Below are 21,389 nucleotides of genomic sequence, written 5' to 3'. Positions count from 1 at the left end.
CAAGTTCTCTGGTAACATGCGGCTACCTAACTTAGGTGGAAAATGCCTCCCCAGCTCACATCTGATGCACGCGCTAGAAAATTTAAGTTCCGACAAAAACAAAGCGAGAAACATGATTCAACGACGTGTTGCACTTTGCTACCAAATAGATAAATAAATGTAAGTTATATATTACAGAAACAATGTATAAATTATATTACAATATTATGAAAACGATATTGGGAAAGACAATTTGATATGTGTGTATACTGAGCTCTACAATGCAATAAATTATACATGGTGTGTTTAGAATAATAAATGCTACTAGCGAATAATATTGTGGTATGTTTATTGGGGTCTAACTTCTAAAAAAGACATACTCCCTCCATCTATTTTGATAGTAATATTTCATCTTGTCACAATAACTAATGATAAGTAATTCTACTTATCATCCATTTAAACATGATACTCCCTCCATTCACGAAAGTTACACATATTACTTTTGACATCAAGATCAAGGAGAATTAAATCACCTTGGATGTTATAAAATCAAGGAGTGAATGCAAGCATGCAACCAATGAGTATTTAGATGACTCATTGGGTTCTAATAAAACATTTAATTTATCTCTTCATTTAAGTTTTGAATGCATATAAGACTACAAATATGAACAATTTATTTGGAAAAATTCAAATGTGAAATAGGTGTAACTTTTGTGGATGAAGGGAGTACTGGTAATTCCTCGTAAACAAGCGATTCTAATATTTATATTTCTCGATGCCCATATAGCCAATCTTACGTGGAAGAATGGAGAGTCATGCATTAAATCAGAGAAAGTCATTAATGCCATTCCCAAATCAATGACTAGAATGGTGTCCATAGCATTAAATAAGCTGCTACCTAGAATGAAAAATGATGTGACAACTGAATAAATGAAGAAAGAGAATTTCTACACAACATCTAAGATATCATGTGAGATAAGTAACATTAAAATTAAGTATGTAATACTCCCTCCATCCACAAAAGTTACACATATTAATTTTGACACCAAATCAAGAAAAAAATAAATCACCTTGGATGTTAGAAAATCAAGGAGTGAATGCAACCATGCAACCAATGAGTATTTTAGATGACTCCTTGGGTTCTAATAAAACATTTAATTTATCTCTTTATTTAAGTCTTCAATGTATAAAGATTACAAATAAGAACAACTTATTTGGAAAGACTCAAATGTAAAATAGGTGTAACTTTTGTGGATGGAGGGAGTAGTGGTGTTTGTATTAGAAGAGTAGTATTTAGTACTAGTTTTTTTTTATGATATGGAGTTTATGGAAAATATATATAGTGTATTGGGTTAGGAATGGCATAAAAGAATAGGTGGTTGGATTAAAATATGCTTATCAAAAGTAAATTTGGAAATATGCCTAAGAGATTTTTAGGATCCGCCGGAATTCGAGTTAGAATAAAGCGCCGCAACTGGCCGATCTGTACACGTAGCCTCCCAGCCGTCACTCCTTTGACAAGCTAGCTAGCACACGGATGCCTAGCTACTGTATACATTTTGCGTCCGTGTCACCGTGAAGTCATCGGGATGACGTCATCCTTCCTGACGACAGCGTGCCAGCATATTGAAGCCCTCAGCGCCGACGTAGCATCTCGCTGTCTCTCACTAAAATACTGTGCACATAATATCGTGAAGTACCAGCTTCTATCGATGAGGCCGGCGAGAGCAACCGGCAACCAGCATCGACCGAACTACTCGCTAGATTTGTCCAGGGGCTCGATGACGGGATAAAAACGGTTAGAAATGGTAGAATTAGTAGCATGTGTTCGAAAACCATTTTCAGTTAATCAAACTTTAATTATATTTTTGAACAGTACTAAAAAGTGTGAATAAATTAAATAAATTTTATATGTTACTAGATAAAAATATTATCATTTATAAAAATGATATTTGATCGGTCGGGAATCTTCGTGACCGCCATTTTCATAATCGGAGACTCCCGGGCTGTAGTTGATGCCCGTCGCATCGCAATTATCGAGTGAGAGATCCCGATCGATTTCGACAGGTAGGCCGGGGGAAACAGATACTCCCCCCTGGTGCTGTAGCAATCGCTTGATCGCACAGTGGACGATTGATAGCTAGCATGTCGGTGCGCCGGCCATACCCGGCGTCAGGCCCGTGCCGCTCTTTGCTGTGCCCTTTTGCGGCCGTCTCGCGTGGGATGCGTGTCGCCATTTTAATATTTATCCTCCCTTGCGGTGCCTTGGCAGTTTTCTCGATTGAAAAATGTGGCCGTGGCGAACGTTGTCGCGATGGAGTAACTAATTTTCTTTCTGCGTTCTTTAAGACTATATTAAGCTTCCCTGCAAAAAAGAAAAGGACTCTATTAAGCCGTGGCTTTGAAATAATCGTGTGGGAAATTAGCACAATGCGTGGCAGATTGAATGCCTGCGTGTCAGACTAATCTCCGGTCAGTTGTAAATTATTAGTAGTAACGTTCACGGCACGCCGCCGGCCGGCGGCGGCCGTCCTGTACCGGTGTCGACGGAGGGCGATCGACGCAGACTCTCTAGAACGAAGACATCAGCGGCGGGGTAAGAGCTCACGTTCTGATAAATGGCAGCCTCAGCCGCAATTCAACAAGTCGGCACCAAACCGGCTGACAAGGAGGAAACCCGAAAGCGGCAGAATGATTCGAATACTACCCGTACTACCGACTGCGCCGCACGCACGAAAGTGCAGAGCTGGAGGAAAACGATCTGTTCGATCGTTCCTCGTCTGGTTTACCAGATCAACAACTACGACACCTTTGCGTTGTACAACTAACATGTTATATGCTCAATTGGTTGGTCGAGGTTGATCTAACGCAGCCATTAGTCTTGTATATCGCACCACAACTAAGTCAATCAATACTCGATTTTTTCTGTCCCATCTGCGTCTCCAAAAAGGATTCTCTCCTCATGGGCTAGCTAGGTGTGGTAAAGCTAAGTTAATTCGCCTATAAAAGGCCGCAGGGCAGACCGAAATACATGTACTAAAACCTCATTAATTGATCAAGGCAGCGAGTAGCCCCAGCTAACCATTACACGGGCATTCCATCTCCAGCCATCCCTAGGGCTGTAATTAACATGGCTCCAGCCATTGCCAAGCCTCTCCTGAGCGATCTGGTGGCACAATCCGGGCAAGTCCCCTCGAGCCACATTCGTCCGGTTGGCGACCGCCCGGACCTCGACAACGTCGACCACGAGTCCGGCGCCGGCATTCCGGTCATCGACCTGAAACAGCTCGACGGCCCGGATCGCCGCAAGGTTGTCGAGGCCATCGGTTCGGCGTGCGAAACCGACGGTTTTTTCATGGTACGTGCACGCGCCATAACACATCCGTGAGAGTGAGACTGATCGTGGCCATCGGCAAGGCCTGCTTGAACAGTGGATCTGACGGCGGTTTACGATATGAAAATATAGGTGAAGAATCACGGGATCCCGGAGGAGGTGGTGGAAGGGATGCTGCGCGTGGCGAGGGAGTTCTTCCACATGCCGGAGTCGGAGCGGCTCAAGTGCTATTCCGACGACCCCAAGAAGGCGATCCGGCTGTCGACGAGCTTCAACGTGCGCACCGAGAAGGTGAGCAACTGGCGCGACTTCCTGCGCTTGCATTGCTACCCTCTCGAGAGCTTCATCGACCAGTGGCCCTCCAACCCACCCTCCTTCAGGTCAGCCCTGGACGTAAATCATGAACGTTTAAAAAGTCAAAAATGCAAAGATGGAACATAGGCTACGCCTACGCACATGGAAGATGGTAAAAATTGACAAATTGAACATGCTGTACTAGGCAAGTGGTCGGCACCTACTCGAGGGAGGCGAGGGCGCTGGCGCTGCGGTTGCTGGAGGCGATATCTGAGAGCCTCGGGCTGGAGAGGGGCCACATGGTGTCGGCCATGGGGCGGCAGGCGCAGCACATGGCGGTGAACTACTATCCGCCATGCCCGCAGCCGGAGCTCACCTACGGCCTGCCGGGGCACAAGGACCCCAATGCCATCACGCTGCTGCTCCAGGACGGCGTCTCCGGCCTGCAGGTCCAGCGCAACGGCCGCTGGGTGGCCGTCAACCCCGTGCCCGACGCCCTGGTCATCAACATCGGAGATCAAATCCAGGTATGTGTACTGATCGTAAATATTATACGCAGTTCCATCTACTGAGTATATCAATTAATTTAGGCCGATCGATTGATTAACTGATTAAATTTCGTGCAGGCGCTGAGCAACGACCGGTACAAGAGCGTGCTCCACCGGGTGATCGTGAACAGCGAGAGCGAGAGGATCTCCGTGCCGACGTTCTACTGCCCGTCCCCGGACGCGGTGATCGCGCCGGCCGGCGCGCTGGTGGACGGCGCCCTGCACCCGCTGGCGTACCGGCCCTTCACGTACCAGGCCTACTACGACGAATTCTGGAACATGGGCCTCCAGTCCGCCAGCTGCTTAGACCGGTTCCGGCCTAACGATCAGGCCGTCTGATTATGGTCCATAAACTTTTCTTGAAAAAGGAAAAGATTGTGATCCATAAACAGGCCATGCAAAATATATCCTTACATCCGATGCGACGTGTTATACCACTAAAAAAGGTGCTCCTCTACCCTAGCTTTCTCGAAAATAATAAAACAAAGTGGAGCACTACCAATCTAGATCTATGTGACGCTAAACAATAGACATGTGAGTGAAATATGTTTTGACTGATAACTCAGTCCATATATACATAGCATCCAGGCACTTCCGCAGATGTTACTGATGTGCTCTTTTTTTTTTTTTAAGATGATGGAACAAAAATCACAGTCTCTGCATTTGCTCATGTGGAGGAAGTCGCAAATCACCTTTACGGAGCACTGAATCTTTCTGCAAAATCTTTGCATGTCAACGTAGCGTCAATCTCAAAATATATTGTTCCAATTTTTGTAGATACTTATCTCGAGATAGAATATGTGTTTATAGTAGTAAGTGTGCGTGTATTTATAGGCGTTTGTGTTGTACTGTGTTTAGCAATAATAAAAAAAACATCTTGTAAAGAGCTGTTGCTCGGCAAGTTCATATCTATTTTTTCTCTAGGGCCTGTTACCATATTTCCTCGTAATCGATCGCAACTACAACATTCAAATAACATGCATGCATGGAGTCCACGCATGAGAAAAGGTTCAATGAGATTCCACCGGAGGATATTCCAAAATAGTAAACGTTTGTAAAGGACCGTACCAAACTCAAAAATCAACATAAGATTATCTTTTTTTTTTCTAGAAACACAGTACAGACGTAGGCGTCCACAATGCATGTACACTTATCAATGTGAACGCACACACGAAACCCTACTCCTATAAATACCTCCGAAATATCTTGAAACTGACGAAGTCACAACGAGCGACTCGCTGGCAACGTACACACACTCTACCCCTATGAGTATCTCTGGAAGACTAGGGCAGCATAATTTGAGATTGACGAAGTCACTAGGGCGCCTCGTTGTCGACAAGTACGTCGCTTACCACTGAAAGAATAATTAACCGTAAATGTAAGCATCCATATCAAATCTAGAATTTAAACCCAGGTAGACTGATTTTACCATAAAAAATCTAACAAGTCGAGCTGCCCTCATTTCACATTTGTGTAAAATCAGCGCAGAAAGAAATTTGATCTACTTTTATCTTCTTATCCCGTTGCAATGCAATAAACGAGCATCTTATAATTAATGAGATTCCAGCAAACCGCCATCTGCAACCAACCACACGCTGAGGAAAGGCTATCTAAAATGAAGATACTGTTTGAGGGTAATTAGGCATACCAATTTTATTGGAAGTTTTAGGAATAACCAAAGCATTATGTGATACATAACATCGATAAAATAAGTAAAGCATTGCCCGACATAATTAAGTACTGAACCGATAAATTAAGTGCACCAGACAACCACACACAACCGTCAAACGACGAGGATATCTGCACTGCAGCAACGAGCGGCAAGCAATTTTAACTTGGATGAAGCGCAAGTCTGAAGTTTCTGCACACGATCGAGTTCATTAGTCGTTACTACTGGCCTTTGAAGAGCTCTAGGCAGTGCTCCTGGTCCAGGTTCCTGCTCCAGAACTTCTTGTAGTACTCGTCGTAGGTGAAGCTCCGGTACACGGGCGCGTCCCCGTCCGCGACGAGCTTCCTCGCCGGGCTGATCACCGTGCTGTTGCACGGACACATGAAAGATGCCACCGACATGCGCTCTTGCACCGCGTTAACCACCGCACGGTGCCACACGCTCTTGTACGCGCCATTGCTCAGAGCCTGCATAAATATCAGCAGTTCAGCCTGACGGTACACACAGTGCAATGACAGAAATGTATACTCCTTCGCTCAAAATAAATTAATAGCATAATTATCCAGATTTATATTATTAGAATATGTTAGTACTAGATTAATTTATTTTAAAATAAGTGGAGAATGCATAATTAATACTTCATCCGTCTCAAAATATAGCAACTTTAACCTAGTATTATGAATCTGAACAAGCCGTCTAGATTCGTAATATTAGATTATGTCCCATCTACCTAAAAGTTGTTATATTCTAGAATGAATATAGTATGATTATGTACTATGTGACCTGTATCTGGTCGCCTAGGTTGACGACGAGAGCGTTGGGGCGTGGGTTGACAACGATCCACTGGTCGCCGTCCCTGAGGACCTGGAGGCCGGCGACATGCGGATCGGGGAGGAGGATGGTGAGGGCGTTGGGGTCCGTGTGCTTGGGAAGGCCGTAGGTCAGGTCCGGCTCCGGACACCGCGGGTAGTAGTTCACGGCCATGTGCTGCTCCTGCTCGCCGAGCACCTTCTCGATGTAGTCCTCCTCGAGGCCGAGGCTGACAGAGATGGCGCCGAGAAGCCGGAGCCCCAGTTGCCGGACTTCTCGGCAGTACGTGCTCATAATCTCCCTGCATGCCAGGAAAAAGTGCAACGGAAAATTAAGCGTCCACGCCTTAATTTTGGCGTTTTACTGAAACTAGTTGCTGTCCTGGACTTCAGCTAGCTTGATTTTACTCCAGCACATTGGATTTTGGAATTAACAGACGAAGTAGGAGACCGATGAAGAGTCGGTCCCCTTCTTTTTGCGAGGTCAAGGGTGCGGTTTACCTTTTCCACGATTTGTCTCGAGTAAAAATCTCGCAAGTTCATGCATGTCTCTGGTAGGGTGATTAGTCTTCTACGTGATTGAACTGTATTGCTCGGTTGTTGTAGACTTCTAGGCATGGCTGCGACCGCGGACCGTGCGACTATAACGGCATGTGGAAGATTTGCTAACTACTCCATCCGTTCTATTTTAAGTGTTGTCATGGATTTTCGTGTTTAATATTTGATCGTTCATCTTATTTTAAAAATATAAGAAAAAATAAAAAATAAATCTCGCATAAAGCACACTATTCATATTTTTATCGTCTAATAACAATAAAAATATTAATCATAAAAAATTTTAAATAAGACGGACGATCAAACGTTAGATATAGAAACCCACGTCTACACTTAAAATGGGACAGAAGGAGTGACACTAAACGGAGGTTGAGGGATACTGTTTCCAAAGTAAAACGTAGAAGTTTTCGGATTAGGTAGCTAGACGAGGTTTTGGGACATCGTTGTTTCCGGAAATTTCCTTCTTTTCTTAACAAATACTCACTCCATTGTAAATTATATTTCTAACGTTTAAATTTTGTTTTAAAATATATATACAACCCCTTATTTAGCTAACTTCCATCCATAAATTCCCTCCTTTTTATTCTATTGTACATGAAGGTAGAATGGATATTTAAGGGCAGCCAATGGAAAACGAAAATCTCACATTATGAGGGTAGGCTATATAATATAGTTCATACGTTGAGTTGTCTATGTATATAAATAGGCCAAAAGGAATGGAAGAAAAATATTGTTCTCTGTCATCTTATTCCTCCTCGGTCCTATTCATTCATGTGCCAATGCAATGGACGTGGATCTCACCTTTTAAGTTACATATTGTGAAATTTGCAACAACAAAAACCCAGCATTGCACGAGAGAATGACGAGACATTTCTACGTGGCCTTTTTAATGGGCTCAAGGACTATACAAAGCTACGTGACAAAGTTTTAGGATATTTTTTTAAATATAGAATATCTGGGACTAAAATGATCTCGAAGTGAAAGTTGAGGACCATATTAGCTAGTATTCAACAAAAATGAAATAATGATTCCCCTGTGAGGGTGGAGCTTGTCTGAGCCACTCCCTTCTGCAAATTAATTGAGCGACACAAGTACTCCTTTATGTGCATGCATATTCCATTCGACCAGTACACATATAGTGCACGCCGCACTTAATTGTGTTCTGGACCATATACGCTACGTACGGGCACTTAATCCCATCTTTATTATATGGGTAATTTACTATTCTTAAGAAGGTACGCAGAGGTACCATATTTTCTATGAGATTTACTTCAGTCTAATAAAAATAGCTCGAGGCATCGTTACCTTATGGTATCAAATCATTTTAGATCGTTAGATTTAGCTAGACAGGATGAGTATTGTTATATCCAACGATCGAAAACGATTTGATACCGTGAGTACCTTGAGTTATTTTTTGTTGGACTGTAGCAAATCTCTGTTTGTAAAATTTGGTACGTACCTCTAGGTAGTAAGTACCTCAAGGTACTAAAAGCTGCTTTTAGTGTAAAGTTTTGGTACCTAAGTATTTTCTCAATAACCGTAAAAATTCCTCTTATTATACATACCACCAAAAAAGCAGCACCTACGTGTACGCGTAGCGACCATTATGGCCCACCGAGGGGTATGAGCGCATGATAACTGTCAAAAGTGTCAATCGACTTGGCATGATGATTATCTATCGACTGCACTGCGTATTTCTGGAGAAAATGAATCGATCTATACATGTATGCATCGTTTGAACATGTGAAGTGCTCGCCATACATGCATGGCCGGCCGGTCACACCATTATATTTGAGCGGGCCATGAGCTAAAAATCTAAGTTTAATATGAGGTGCATACTAACAAAGTTGTGGACCGGTCGATTGTGAAACACGGACCGCCGGACAAATACACATATTAATTAGCCAGGGATATACTATGAAATCTATCAACTTGAAAGAAGGTGCGACAACTTAATTAATTACTAATTAGCTAGCTAGATGTACGTACGCACGTATTTAATGTTTTTGCCGTTAATTAGCATCGTAAGTACGTGACCATCCATTACCGTATAAAGCTATAATTAGTAGTTATACAAATGGAGACATGTGAATTTGGTTGAACTAGGTGCATGCACCACAAGTCTACAACGTCACAGGGCTACAGGAGAACATCAAAATAAGTGAGAACAGTAGTCTTAAAGAAAGAGAGAACAGTCTTAAAATAAAGAGATCTAAACAGCTGCAGCTGTGGCATGCACTGTACTCGCTTATTTTTTTTTTCAACGACGGTAAACAGCTTTCAGCATCTAAGCTATGGTTTTTTTTACGAACTAGTAGCTATTCTTTTAAGGAAGTACTCCCTTCATTCACAAATAATTAACTTTTTCAAGTTATTCAGAAATGATAAGCATATTTGGTACTTGTGACTTTTTGTTTTTCTGTGAAGTATTAAGTGGTTATTTGCATGCATTGTTCCATGTAGTACCATTCAACTAAGAGATTTGCTTCGGTTTAACAAAAAGTATCTCGAGGTATTGGTACCTCACGGTATCAGATCGTTGGATCTAACAATATTCATCCTGCCCAACTAAATCCAACGATCAGAAATGATTTAGTACCGTGAGGTACTGATACCTCAAGATACTTTTTATTGGACCGGAGCAAATCTCTTAAACTAACTATTACTATTGTGGTGCATGCATGCATGCAAGCAATATCATGTCTAAATTACCCTTGATGTATGTGCAGGACACACGAAACAGTGTTGCATGTTGATCGATGCCAATTTAAGTGGTATGTAGGAATGTATTGGTATCGCTGCATAAACCATATATGCTGATTATTTGTGAATAGAGGGAGTAGTTACGAGGAGCTAGTTAGGAGTACATTTTGTAGTACTCTCACCCTTTACAAATATAACCATGTTAGATATTGATATAGTCTCTTGTGTCCTACTTTGACCAATAGTATTATTGATAAAGTTAAATTATTTTAAATAGAAAAGGTTGCATACTATTATGTAATTAGTTTGTTTCACGATAAATTTATTTAATTAGTTTGTAATTAGCATTTTTATGCCATCAATCTTATGATCTTTTTTCTATTGGCATTTGGCAACAAAAGTAAAATTAAAGGTTTGTCATGTTTATCGCGCGCTATTCATAAAATACTTATATTTGTGGTGGCAATTGGGATACTAGCTAGCTTGCCGCAAGCTCGCTACGTTTGTAGAAGCCTTGTATATAGCGCATGCCATGCATAGAACAGACCCATTGAGATGAGTGGACACACTTCCTTGAAGGAAAGAGTGTGCAGGCTGTAAATACAGTCTGGCCAATTTCTTTGCTCAAACTGAAATACTCCCTCTGTTTCACAATATAAGTCATTCTAGCATTTTCCACATTCATATTGATATTAATGAATCTAGATAGATAGATATGTCTAGATTCATTAACATTAATATGAATGTGCGAAATGCTAGAATGACTTATATTGTGAAATGGAGGAAGTAGTAACTATTCCTCATGCGGCCGGCCACTTAAGGATTAAAAAAAATGGGAAGGGGAGGGCAAGAAGGTCAGCATTTTAGTTCTTATTATATATATGTGTGCCCTAACAAATTGTTGGATTTTTTTTTTTGAATGATTCGCACGAGACGATACGAAGTTCTATTGATAGAGCAGGAAAAAATTACAAGATTACAACCATACAAGGTCGTAACTAGGAAAAAAGAAAAAAGTATACCACCACCCACACATCGACAGTGCCAACACACAGGTCTGGGAGAAGGCTAGCATCGGACCGGCCACCGCGCTAAGCGTGACCGACCGGCGCTAGACCAACAAAGGAACACAGACGAGATCACCCAGAGAAACACCCTTACAATCAACACAGAGCCCAACTCTAATCTAGAGCGCGCCTGCACTAATCGTTCGAGTGGTATCAAATTGTTGGATTTGATACCAAAACCATATGCATAGATCATGGGTGAGAACAACTAAATATTTATCGACATCTGTACTATATAATTTGACACTCTGCGTAAGCTCATATGTTAATTAGTTAAAGTATCACATTTTGGACTGAGAATTTATGTTAAATACACATGGACTCTTTAATTAGTTTTAGTTATTATAGAATAGGATATGTTGTACCTATCTTAAACTCTCGGTTTAGCTTCGTTGATCTTTAACGGACATTTATTCTTGTTTAATCTAAGTCGCTATATATGGTTAAAAAGACAACCAACAAATTTAATATGATTAAAAGTTTAGCATACTATCGATAATAATGTGTAACGCATGGATTGACGGCCAGTTTTGCTGATTTTGGGTTGTGCTATATCTCAGGTGGGACATCCAACGGACGCGCTCATGTGGGATATAGCGAACTTGACCTTGCGTGTTCTAGCACAAGGGTCTCCGTGTCACGAGGGAATATATGATCTGCTGAAATTAATTTATTTCCAAGATCGATAATATATATCTAGCTAGTGTGTGCTTACTTGAACTGTGCCGGATTAGAGGGCCACTCGGGTACGAATTCCTCCAGCGGGTGGCAGTGAAGGCGGAGATAATCTCTCCAGTTGTGTACTGTCTCCTTGCGGACGTTAAAGCTCGTAGAGAGTCTGATTTTCTTGGATGGCTCATCGGAATACAGCTTCTCCTTCTCCTCCGGCGGCAGCCTGAAGAACTCCAACGCCACGGCCATCACCTTCTCCAGTAGCTCCTCTGCTATCCCGTGGTTGGTGACCTATAATAAAGGAAAAGTTAGGAAGGTTTATGTTTTTACTTCAGTATCTATACATCAGATGATTCAGAGAGAGCCCAGAGCTCTGAAGAGGACGCAGGCTTGACGACTGAAGGAGAAAATAATGCCGTCAAGGCGATGTCGCCATGGTTGGACATAATATTTGTGAAGCCCGCAGTGGGAACACACAAAACCTAGCTAGCTAAGCTATATGCCGTACGGGATCAGTTAATTAATTAGAGCGCGCGTGTGAGAGCTAGCTAGGGACCTGGAAGAAGCCGTAGGTGCGACAGGCCTGAGCAATCTCGGCGATGACCCGCGGCTTGTCCGGCGAGGCGAGGTCGATGAGCGGGATGTTGCTGTCCGTGGCAACTTCGGCGAGCCGCGGCCGGTCGGACTCAGGCCGAGCATAGCCCTCCGGGAGCGTCTCCCGGTGCTCGACGGTGGACAGCAACTGCGTCGTTGCCATGGGAGACGAAGCGCGAGGTCGCTGGATCGCGGCAAGTAGATCAGCTAGCAAGCTAAGAGAGAAGGGGAGCGAGAGGCCGGCCGGAGATCACGCGAGGGAATACTTGAAGGGTGAATGCGCTATGCGTTGACGCGCGCCGCGACCGTCATTGCCACCACACAGGTATAGTTCATATTTACTCCTAGGTGTGACCAATAGTAAGCCGGCCCGAGCCAAAGCCCAAAAAATGCCGAGCTAGCCTGTAGCTAACGCAGCCGTAGTAGATTAAGGCCGGCCGGCCCATCAACTAAAAGCCTAAAGGCATCACCAATGCTTAGTATAGTTACTAGTACCTACTTCGTGTGTAAGGATTAAGCGTGAATCTTGCATCAGTGGATGTTAATTGTCATGGAAGCTATAATAATAAAACAATAAAAGTGGGTAGTAAGTTGGGGCTCACAACCACTAGTCATGAGAGAGAAACCAATGCTTAGTATAGTTACTACCTACTTTGTGTGTAAGGATTAAGAGTGAACCTTGCATCAGTGGATGTTAATTGTCACGGAAGTTACAATAATAAAACAATAAAAGTGGATAGTAAGTTGGGGCTCACAACCACTAGCCATGAGAGAGAAATGAAAGAAACCATTTATTTATTCCTTATACCTGGGTAGTAAGCATATTACCTAGTACTCCATATTAGTTATTTACAAGTCCCACTATGTATATAACTGTTTATTTCTTACTACCCACTTTAGATACATATTGTGGTTACCTTAATGAGGCAAAACATGAACATTCCGGAGTACGGAACATGCCGATGAAAAAAATATATATTTCAAACGTCCAAAGTTCAGAACTTGCCTTTGAGAAGGGATTTGACTTGTGTGTTGTGGATTGTTGCAATCCTGAGTGTTGTACAACCGCAAACACTCATAATGCACGCGCACTCATTTCTATAAACATATGCATGCACACATCTAAAAGACTGAGTCAACATATATTAAGATTCATGAAGTCACTAAAACATCTCCGAAAGACTGGACTAGCATATCTTAAGATTTCACAATAAATACCTCCGAAGTTTGCCACTAAAAGAATAGTCAGCCGTAAATATAAGCTCACATATTTAAGACTTGAACTCAGATGGACTGGTTATACCAAAAGAAACATAACCAGTTGAGTTACACTCACTTTACACTACATCTTTTTATATACATTTGTACACCACTACTCACGTGCTCCCTCCGTTTTATAATGTGAGGCTTTCTAGTATTGTTCACGTTCATATAGATGTTAATTAATCTAGACATATATATGTGTTTAGATTCATTAACATCTATATAAATATGAGTAATGCTAGAAAGTCTCACATTATGAAACAGAGGTACGTCATATTTATATATTAGTGAATGTGGTGTGTGTAATAGGTAAAATATTCCGGTACCACTGGTCAAGGTCGTTTATAGGAATTTGGAGTCCCATAGACAAAATGCAAATTAGAACCCTAACACTCAGACGATCAGTGGATTCTTGGTGTAAAGGAGACGACCAAATGAGCAGGCGATGACATGGTGGATTCGAGAGTCTATGACTTGGCGTGGCAACGTGGGTCATGCCAAGACGAAGTGCCATTAGCGTCTTTTTTTTTTTTGAACATTCCATTAGCGTCTCACTCACTTATTTGTTCAAATGAAAAAAGATAAAGTAAGTAGGCATTACGAGGACCTTTTTCTCAGGCCACATATAAAGCTTATTACACAGGTCATGGATAACCATTCGATTACCACATCCACGACAATCGATTGAGGAATACATATATATAGTATCAAAGTGAAAATGATGGAGCCGAACTTGATCAAATAATATATTAGTTTTCTATGCTGAATTCATGGGAAGTTCATAAAAGTATATCCAGCGTTCTGCATGTCGAGTGGATTGCTACTATTAATTGTTTTATACATACAACTACAAGATGAAGTCTACATGGAGTGTTTATTTCTTCAAGTATGTGCGGGATGCATGCATAATCTATCTCCTTAATGAAGTACAGCACCGGGAGCATTACGTGAGATGTAGCCGTACGTGCTAACCACCCAACTACCCAAGCAAAGTACCGAGTACGGACGCAACACGCAAGCCTTCCACGTCATTGGATAAAGGCAACATAAAGCCTCCAATAGGATTAGACCAATGGTCCGGAGGTGATGAGGAGATTTAAGACGCCACCCACCTATTTTAACTATAGACGCCTGTCAATCTTATCAGGGCAATTTTTTTATTGTGTCTTCTTTGATATGGTGGATTTTTCATAAATAACTTATCCCTTATGTTCTAAAATATAAGCATTTATATGTTATTCATCAAATACTAAGGTCAAAGGAAGATATTCTCTTTCACTATTCTTAACAGTTAAATTTTCAGTTTTAAATTAGTCAAAATTCCCACACAACTACACATGATGATTGTTGAGTAGTCCTACTGTTTTAAATGGACGCTCACATAGCCCCTTGAGCTCATCTTAGGCCTAGTTCTGAGGAGTGAGGTTGGGTTAGGGCAATCCTTATTTACAGTGAGAATCCTTCGTGATCTACTAAATGGTATATTTTATAAAAAAATACAATAAAAGGTTTTAAATTTAAAAATCAAATTAATGCATTTCTAAAATTATAATAGTTAATTACTTATGGCTAATCATGTGTTATTATTGACTTGACTTGTTTTCCATGCTACTAACAAGCTAAATCCAACCGCCAATTGAAACGGAGCCTTAGGCTGTGTTCGCCGCCACTGGATCCCAACACGCGCACAGTGCTTATGGAAAACGGAGCGGTCCATTAGCACGTGATTAATTAAATATTTGCTAATTTTCTTTTTAAAATGGATTAATGTGATTTTTTAAGCAATTTTTGTATATAAACTTTTTGTAAAAAACATACCGTTTAACAGTTTGAAAAGCGTGCGCGCAAAAAATAAGAGTAGAGAGTTGGGAAAGGGGGATTCCAAACACACCCTTAGGCCGCTTTCGATTGTGCTTTTTCAGCTAAGCTTATCGGCAGGACAAGTAACAGGTACTCTCTCCGTCTCAAAATATAATAATTTTTAGTTCTCAGGATTTGTCCTAAATTTAACAACTTCTCCACCAACATTCTCTTCCCAATCAATCATATCCCTCCACCATTTACTTTTTCCACCTACCTCCATATATTACTCATCCAATCACAACCATGTACCTATTTTCTTAATAACCGTGTCCAACTCTAAAACTTCTTATATTCTAGGACGAATGAACTATATTGTTAGCGTATGGTTAAGTAAGTATTAACTATTATAAATATAAAAGGTACATTCATTTGATTTTAAGAAGAAGTTTCGGAGTATATAGAAAGCTTTTGCAGAAAATGCATCATTTAGTAATTTGAAAAAATACTCACAAAAAATGAGTAATAAGTAGTTAATCCAAGTAGCTTAATCAAGCGGGGGGCCTTTGTTTGGTGTACCATACTGTACGTACGTATTCCATCCTTTTTCTACACGAAACTTGAGAATGATCCAACACTAGCTAGCTATTTTTGTAGTTTTATGAAGACAAGTCGCGCTGTGCACGCTGGCGTCGTCGCGGACTCGCGGCCATGTACGCTCGCTAACGCGCGCATCCCTCTTGCCTCACCACTTGGGCACACCAATCCAGGAAAATCACTGTCTTGCTCTGTACGTGCTAGGCGAGACTCTAGACCAGATCAAAGTCACCGCCACCCGCTAGATGCAAGCGTAGTCCTGCATGACACTGCATCTCATCATCATCTGCATGCAGCGCGACCATTACTCCTTGTCTATGGAAAATGATATATACGTACTCCATCTTCCATATAATATAGGGTATGTTTAGATCCATTTGAAATGGCAAATGGCAAATAACAAAAGTTTTAGTGGCAAAAGATTTAACATGGCAAAAGTATTGGTTGGTGTTTAGATGCATCTTAAAATTTTATTATTTCAGCACTAGAGAGAGAGAAAGAGAGAGGGTGTAGTCCCAAAGCACTTTTTAGCAAAATTTACTACTCCGTAACATGAACTAGCAAATGCCAAATTGCCAACTTTTGCTACTAGTGTTTAAATCTAAAATGATAAAAAGTGCTCTAAAATGACAACCTTTGCTATTTTGAAAAATCTAAACAGGCCCATAGCATGTTGACGCACCAAATCGAGTACGAAAAGCACCGCAAAATGCACGTCTCTACAGCTTGACTGCTTGAGTGGTAGGCCAGCTAGCGCATCTCCCACACAGCACGTTCTCCTTCCCCGGAGAGGAAAAACGAACCAAACAAAACAACGAGCTTGGAATAATATGGTGGATTGGAAGCGAGCCAGGAAAACAGCGAGGCAGAGAGCACTTTGGCGGTGCGCTCGGACGGCGAGGTTGTCGACGACGGCCGGGGAGCCGGGGACCGCATGGGACGGCCGGGAGCACGTGGACGGATCGGACAACGCACAGGGCGAGCAGTACTGCAGCAGCAGCCCGTGATACACGTTGGTTTCGACGCGATGCGCGCGTCCTCGACAACGTGCTGCTACTACTGGTCGCCGTGTGGTTCGGGCATGCATTTCCTTCCTCTGGTCCTGCCCCAATCCATGTCGACGTATCGATCACCTTCACCAGCTGACACCTTCTCCGGGGCACCTTCTAGGATATGCTATCTAGTGTACATGCATGCAGTTTCATGGGCTTGGCTCTGAGTGACAGCATATCCGTTTATCCGGTGCACGGCCTTCTTTCAACTATCAATAGGCGATCTACTGGATTGGTTTCAGGTCTTGTGCGTGTCCGTATAGGCGTTTGTAAAAAAAAACGAGGAAACCACGGTGAGAAGCAGTTCATCCTTTTTGCTGTGAATATTTTTCCCCCTCCCGAGGTACTAATAATCGGTGATGCTCTTGTAATATTTTTTTCAGAGTTTCAGCTCCGCTTAAGATCAGTTGTCTCCAAGAGCCACTGACACATACTACTACGTACGGTGCGGACGTGCGTCGTGGGCTCGTGGCAACCAAGCTGTCCGAATGCAGCAAGATATTTCCGGGCCTGCGGATTCGGCTGCAGCAGTGCACGAGATCTCGCGGAAAAAGGTAACCTCATTTCCTCGCCTCGTCGCCCACGTTTCGGCCCTCCTTAGCACGTCCAGCATTAGGAGCTTAGCAACGGCCCAGTAACTAGCATTGCATAATCTTGGCGGATTTAGGCCAGTGCTAAAGTTTGGAAAAAGTGCACCGAAAGTCCATCAACTTGTCATGGGGATTAAAAAACATCCTCGAACCATAAAACCAGATATGTGGGATCCCTTAACTGTACAAAACCAGTCACCCAAGATCCTTTGGTGGTATTGAACCCGATTTTGGTCTACGTGGCGGCTAAATCAGCGTGAGACCCACATGTGCCCAAGATGTCAGCTGGCCACGTCACCCAATCTCTTTCCCCTTTCTTTTTCTCTATTCCTCTCCTTCCTTCTTGTCGCTCTCTGCTCGGGGCGGCCAGCGACGGGCGGCGGGGTGGCATGGCGACGCAGCGGTGGCAGCCCGGGCGCAGGTGGGCAACGCGGCGGCGGGCCAGGAGGAGGAGGGCAGCGACAGCGGTGCCCGCTAGTACGAATCCCATCACCGCGCCGCCATGTCCTCCTCCCACGGGCCACACTTGTTCCGCCTCGGCATTGTCGCCACCCATGTTGTCGTCGGCCATTGAGGCCATGGACGAGCTCATCCAGCTCGCCGAGTCCATGCGCCAGGCCGCCTCCCTCCTGGGTGACGACGACCCCTCCGACGAGTCCAGCCGCGCCGCCCCTCCACCTTCCTCAACGCCGTCGCGCTTGGCAACGTCATAAGTGTTTGCTTCCACTGGAGCCGCTACCTCCTCGCTGCTACGGCAGCTCCCCCTCCTCCTCCGCTCGATCTGACTCGATCCGGTTTGTTGTTGTTCCGTGCAGGGTGCCAGCAAGTCGGCGATGCCCCGGCGGCCGCGCGCGCGTCCTCTTTGTCGTCGACATCGTCTCCTCACCCACAGCGGCGGTCGCGTCCGCCGCCCGCGTCGCTTCGTGCTCCTGCTGTGTTGGACGCCATCGACGAGCAGGGGCGGATCCAGAAAAAAATAGCAGTGGGGTCTTAGCAAACTAGATAGAGTTATAGTCCCCCTTCCATCTACATATGGTAAAAAATTTTAGTGGGGTCTTCATGGGGTCTCTCATAGTCTTCACGCCAGTAGTGGGGGCTCGAGACCCCGCCGCCCCCATGCTGGATCCGCCCCTGTCGACGAGGCCGTCGGCAAGCTCAAGTCCGTCCTTGATAACGGCTAAGGCGACCTCGACGAGGTGGTGCTGCAGGCGGAGGAGCTGATGGCACCGCTGGAGAGCCACTACAGTGGGTGGCGGCGGTGGCTTCAGTGGGATTCCGTCCAGGCGGTCGTGGATGCATCACCGCCCCGGCTCCCGCCGCCGTGTCGCCTCGTGCTCCTGCCTCCGCGTCGCCGGCCGTGTCACCTCGTGCTCCCGTGCTCCCGCCACCACGTCGCCGGCCGCCCTGGCGTCCTCCTCCCCACCCGCCCCGGTAGTTGCCCGAGAGGAGAAGTGAGAGAAAGGGGAAAGAGATAGTGGCTGACCTGGACAGGCTGACTCGTGGGTCCCACGCTGACTCAGTTGTCACATAGACCAAAACCAAGATCAAAAATGCTGAAGGATCTCGGGTGACCGGTTTTATATAGTTAAGGGACCCTGTATATCTAGTTTTACGATTCAAGGACGTTTTTGTATCTCGCTGAAAAGTTGAGGGACCTTTGGTGCACTTTTTCCCCAAAGTTTCAACTCCGCCACCAACTAAACTTGGACCCAATCCCATCAATTTCTATTCGCACATGCGGAATTAGCGGAATTACCTGCAACGACTCCACGCTACCAAAGGATGGCATTGCGCCAACTGCATGGCTACTGCATGGTGGTGTCAACTGCCACATACCCCACCTCTAAATCCCAATCGCAATTTATAAGGAGAAGATATGCCTGTCGCAGCTGAAGCATCGCCAATTCAATTCACAATTACCTGCACGCATGGCGCGTTCCTGCAGCAGCAGCGGCAGCGATCATAGTAGCTACGACCTCGCGTTAACGTTGTGGCGGAAGCTCCTGCTCCTCCTCGACATCCTCGCCGTCCTCCGCTTCCTCGCGGCGGCCCTCCTCGAGCGTCTCGGCGTCGTGTCCTGCCAGGAGGACAATGAGCTCCCCGGCTGCCACTCCTGGTGCGACAGCGACGTCGTAGACACCGGCGCGATGGAGCGCCTCATGCAGGCGAAGCTCAGTACGTCGTGGTACAGGCTACGGCGGCGTGCTTCGCGGGGCGGATCAGACAACATGGCCTCGCCGCACGGCGACACGAGCGCGGACATCTGCACGATTTGCTTGGCGGAACTGGAGGCTGGAGGTGGAGGAGGAGGATGCCAGCGCCAGGTCGCGGAGCTGAGCAGCTGCTCGCACGCGTTCCACGCCGCGTGCATCGACGGTTGGGTGGTGGAGGCGGGAACCTGCCCTCTGTGCCGCACGCCGGTGCTACCGCCTTGGCAAATGGCGGCATAGTGTTTTATCGAGCTTGTACAGTACAAAACGAGCTTAAATGTAGGAGTACATTTTTATAGCTTCAACAATCATGCCTGTTGGCAACTTCCCGTGTTCTAGCTGCAACCTGGACGATCTTCAGGTTAGCAATAGAAAAAAGCATAATAAATTAACAGTGTTTTCTTTATTTTGTTGGACATCTTTGTCATGATGATCCGCGCGTGCATTTGTCGATTCGATCGGTGATTCAGTCTGTTAGCGGGCCTCCGTACGTTCTCTATTCTCGGCTTCTGCACAAAGCTTTCATGGGTTTCAGATTTCATTCAAATTCTCCTCCGGCTCTTTTCGCAATCCAAAGCCCTGGACAATAATACACTCTTCTCGTTTAAGTCTGCTTTAGCTAGTGCTTTCGCCAGATTTAGGAAGTACATGGCGTGGAAAACTGAGTGCGCACAATACTTGAATTTCTTGGCGATATTGTTAGTTGCGCGATGTTAACAGCAACTTGTCAATTTATTTCCCCCCCAAAAAAAAGGCAAAAAGAAAAGGCGCACCATGTCAAGTAGCCACGGCATTGTGCACCTTTAATGACGAAAGGTACCGTGCACTGCTGCAGCTGCACGCAACCACCCGATCGAACTGAAAATACTTTTAGCCGAATACAACCATATATCAATCAAAATATCAAATTAAAGAGAGCATATTTATATATATGAATTACAACCATTTACGAACGTTGATCAAATTCAATTATACGTGAGTCGAACAATTGAGTCGTATGCATAGTAAATTACATTTTAGCCGTAGCTAGTCTTCGAACGTACTTCCTCCGTTTCATATTATAAGACTTTCTAGTATTGCTCACATTTATATATATGTTAATTAATCTAAATATATATATATGTGTACGTAGGGCGGTCTAGGCCGCATTTGGCCCGTTGATACTGCATGCGCCACGAGAAACTACGACTGTTACCAGCGATCTAACAAAACACAACAAAATATATGCTGTAGCGGTTTTTATGTCTGTGGCCAAAAGACGTGTCCAACTGTCCATTGTCACTTTAACACGCGACGGGTCACCAAATGGCCTTCATTGAACATCGAATCCAACCAATAGTAACGTTTAGATAGCTTGCATGTGCAGAAACAAAGCGTGCATATATTGTGACCTGCTCTGATGCTCTGAAGTCTGAATAAACACGTATGTATACTAGTATATCTAGATACACATCGAAATTCCATTACTTGCGCAAGCTTAGAGCAGGTTTAATAAGAAACTCAATTGCTAGCTGCAATTACATCCATGTCATCTATAGATCAGGTAGGATATAGAATATACAATAAACGAGCTCTATTCCACAGCTACATACTCCATCCGTTCTAAAATATAAATATTTTTAGCATAGTATCAAGTCAGATATTTTTAACTTT

At 44.0% G+C, this 21,389-nt stretch overlaps 3 protein-coding genes and 1 pseudogene across 3 annotated transcripts; 3 read left to right on the top strand and 1 right to left on the bottom strand.

Annotated features, from left to right (window-relative positions):
- The first annotated feature begins 3,011 nt into the window (after nucleotides 1-3,011).
- LOC127769930 (protein DMR6-LIKE OXYGENASE 1-like) lies at nucleotides 3,012-5,089 on the top strand. Its single transcript, XM_052295590.1, has 4 exons — nucleotides 3,012-3,337; nucleotides 3,446-3,693; nucleotides 3,813-4,134; nucleotides 4,234-5,089. The coding sequence occupies exons 1-4, from the start codon at nucleotides 3,110-3,112 to the stop codon at nucleotides 4,492-4,494; spliced, it is 1,059 nt and encodes a 352-aa protein (XP_052151550.1). The 5' UTR covers nucleotides 3,012-3,109; the 3' UTR covers nucleotides 4,495-5,089.
- Nucleotides 5,090-5,782: 693 nt separating this feature from the next.
- On the bottom strand, nucleotides 5,783-12,471 carry LOC127771357 (flavanone 3-dioxygenase 2-like). The gene is made up of 4 exons (XM_052297248.1): nucleotides 12,187-12,471; nucleotides 11,674-11,921; nucleotides 6,608-6,935; nucleotides 5,783-6,291 (listed from the first exon to the last, which is right to left on the bottom strand). The coding sequence occupies exons 1-4, from the start codon at nucleotides 12,385-12,387 to the stop codon at nucleotides 6,046-6,048; spliced, it is 1,023 nt and encodes a 340-aa protein (XP_052153208.1). The 5' UTR covers nucleotides 12,388-12,471; the 3' UTR covers nucleotides 5,783-6,045.
- A 5,609-nt stretch (nucleotides 12,472-18,080) lies between these two features.
- On the top strand, nucleotides 18,081-18,961 carry LOC127770025 (uncharacterized; annotated as a pseudogene).
- Nucleotides 18,962-19,408: 447 nt separating this feature from the next.
- On the top strand, nucleotides 19,409-20,242 carry LOC127771762 (probable E3 ubiquitin-protein ligase ATL45). The gene has a single exon (XM_052297698.1). It carries the CDS (start codon nucleotides 19,455-19,457, stop codon nucleotides 19,974-19,976), a length of 522 nt encoding a protein of 173 aa, XP_052153658.1. The 5' UTR covers nucleotides 19,409-19,454; the 3' UTR covers nucleotides 19,977-20,242.
- The last annotated feature ends 1,147 nt before the right edge of the window (nucleotides 20,243-21,389 follow it).

Source organism: Oryza glaberrima, chromosome 4 (genome assembly GCF_000147395.1).
Source record: "Oryza glaberrima chromosome 4, OglaRS2, whole genome shotgun sequence".
Classification (NCBI taxonomy): Eukaryota; Viridiplantae; Streptophyta; class Magnoliopsida; order Poales; family Poaceae; genus Oryza; species Oryza glaberrima.
The sequence above is the reverse complement of the archived record's forward strand: the minus strand, read 5'-3'. Positions and strand labels throughout refer to the sequence as shown.

Excerpts from the sequence above, each read along its gene's own strand:
- LOC127769930 (XM_052295590.1), top strand. The coding sequence starts at position 3,110 with ATGGCTCCAGCCATTGCCAAGCCTCTCCTGAGCGATCTGGTGGCACAA. Across the intron at positions 3,338-3,445 it reads AAACCGACGGTTTTTTCATG|GTGAAGAATCACGGGATCCC; the intron begins GTACGTGCACGC and ends ATGAAAATATAG. Across the intron at positions 3,694-3,812 it reads TCCAACCCACCCTCCTTCAG|GCAAGTGGTCGGCACCTACT; the intron begins GTCAGCCCTGGA and ends ATGCTGTACTAG.
- LOC127771357 (XM_052297248.1), bottom strand. The coding sequence starts at position 12,387 with ATGGCAACGACGCAGTTGCTGTCCACCGTCGAGCACCGGGAGACGCTC. Across the intron at positions 11,922-12,186 it reads GCACCTACGGCTTCTTCCAG|GTCACCAACCACGGGATAGC; the intron begins GTCCCTAGCTAG and ends CCTTTATTATAG. Across the intron at positions 6,936-11,673 it reads TCTAATCCGGCACAGTTCAA|GGAGATTATGAGCACGTACT; the intron begins GTAAGCACACAC and ends CCTGGCATGCAG.
- LOC127771762 (XM_052297698.1), top strand. The coding sequence starts at position 19,455 with ATGGCGCGTTCCTGCAGCAGCAGCGGCAGCGATCATAGTAGCTACGAC.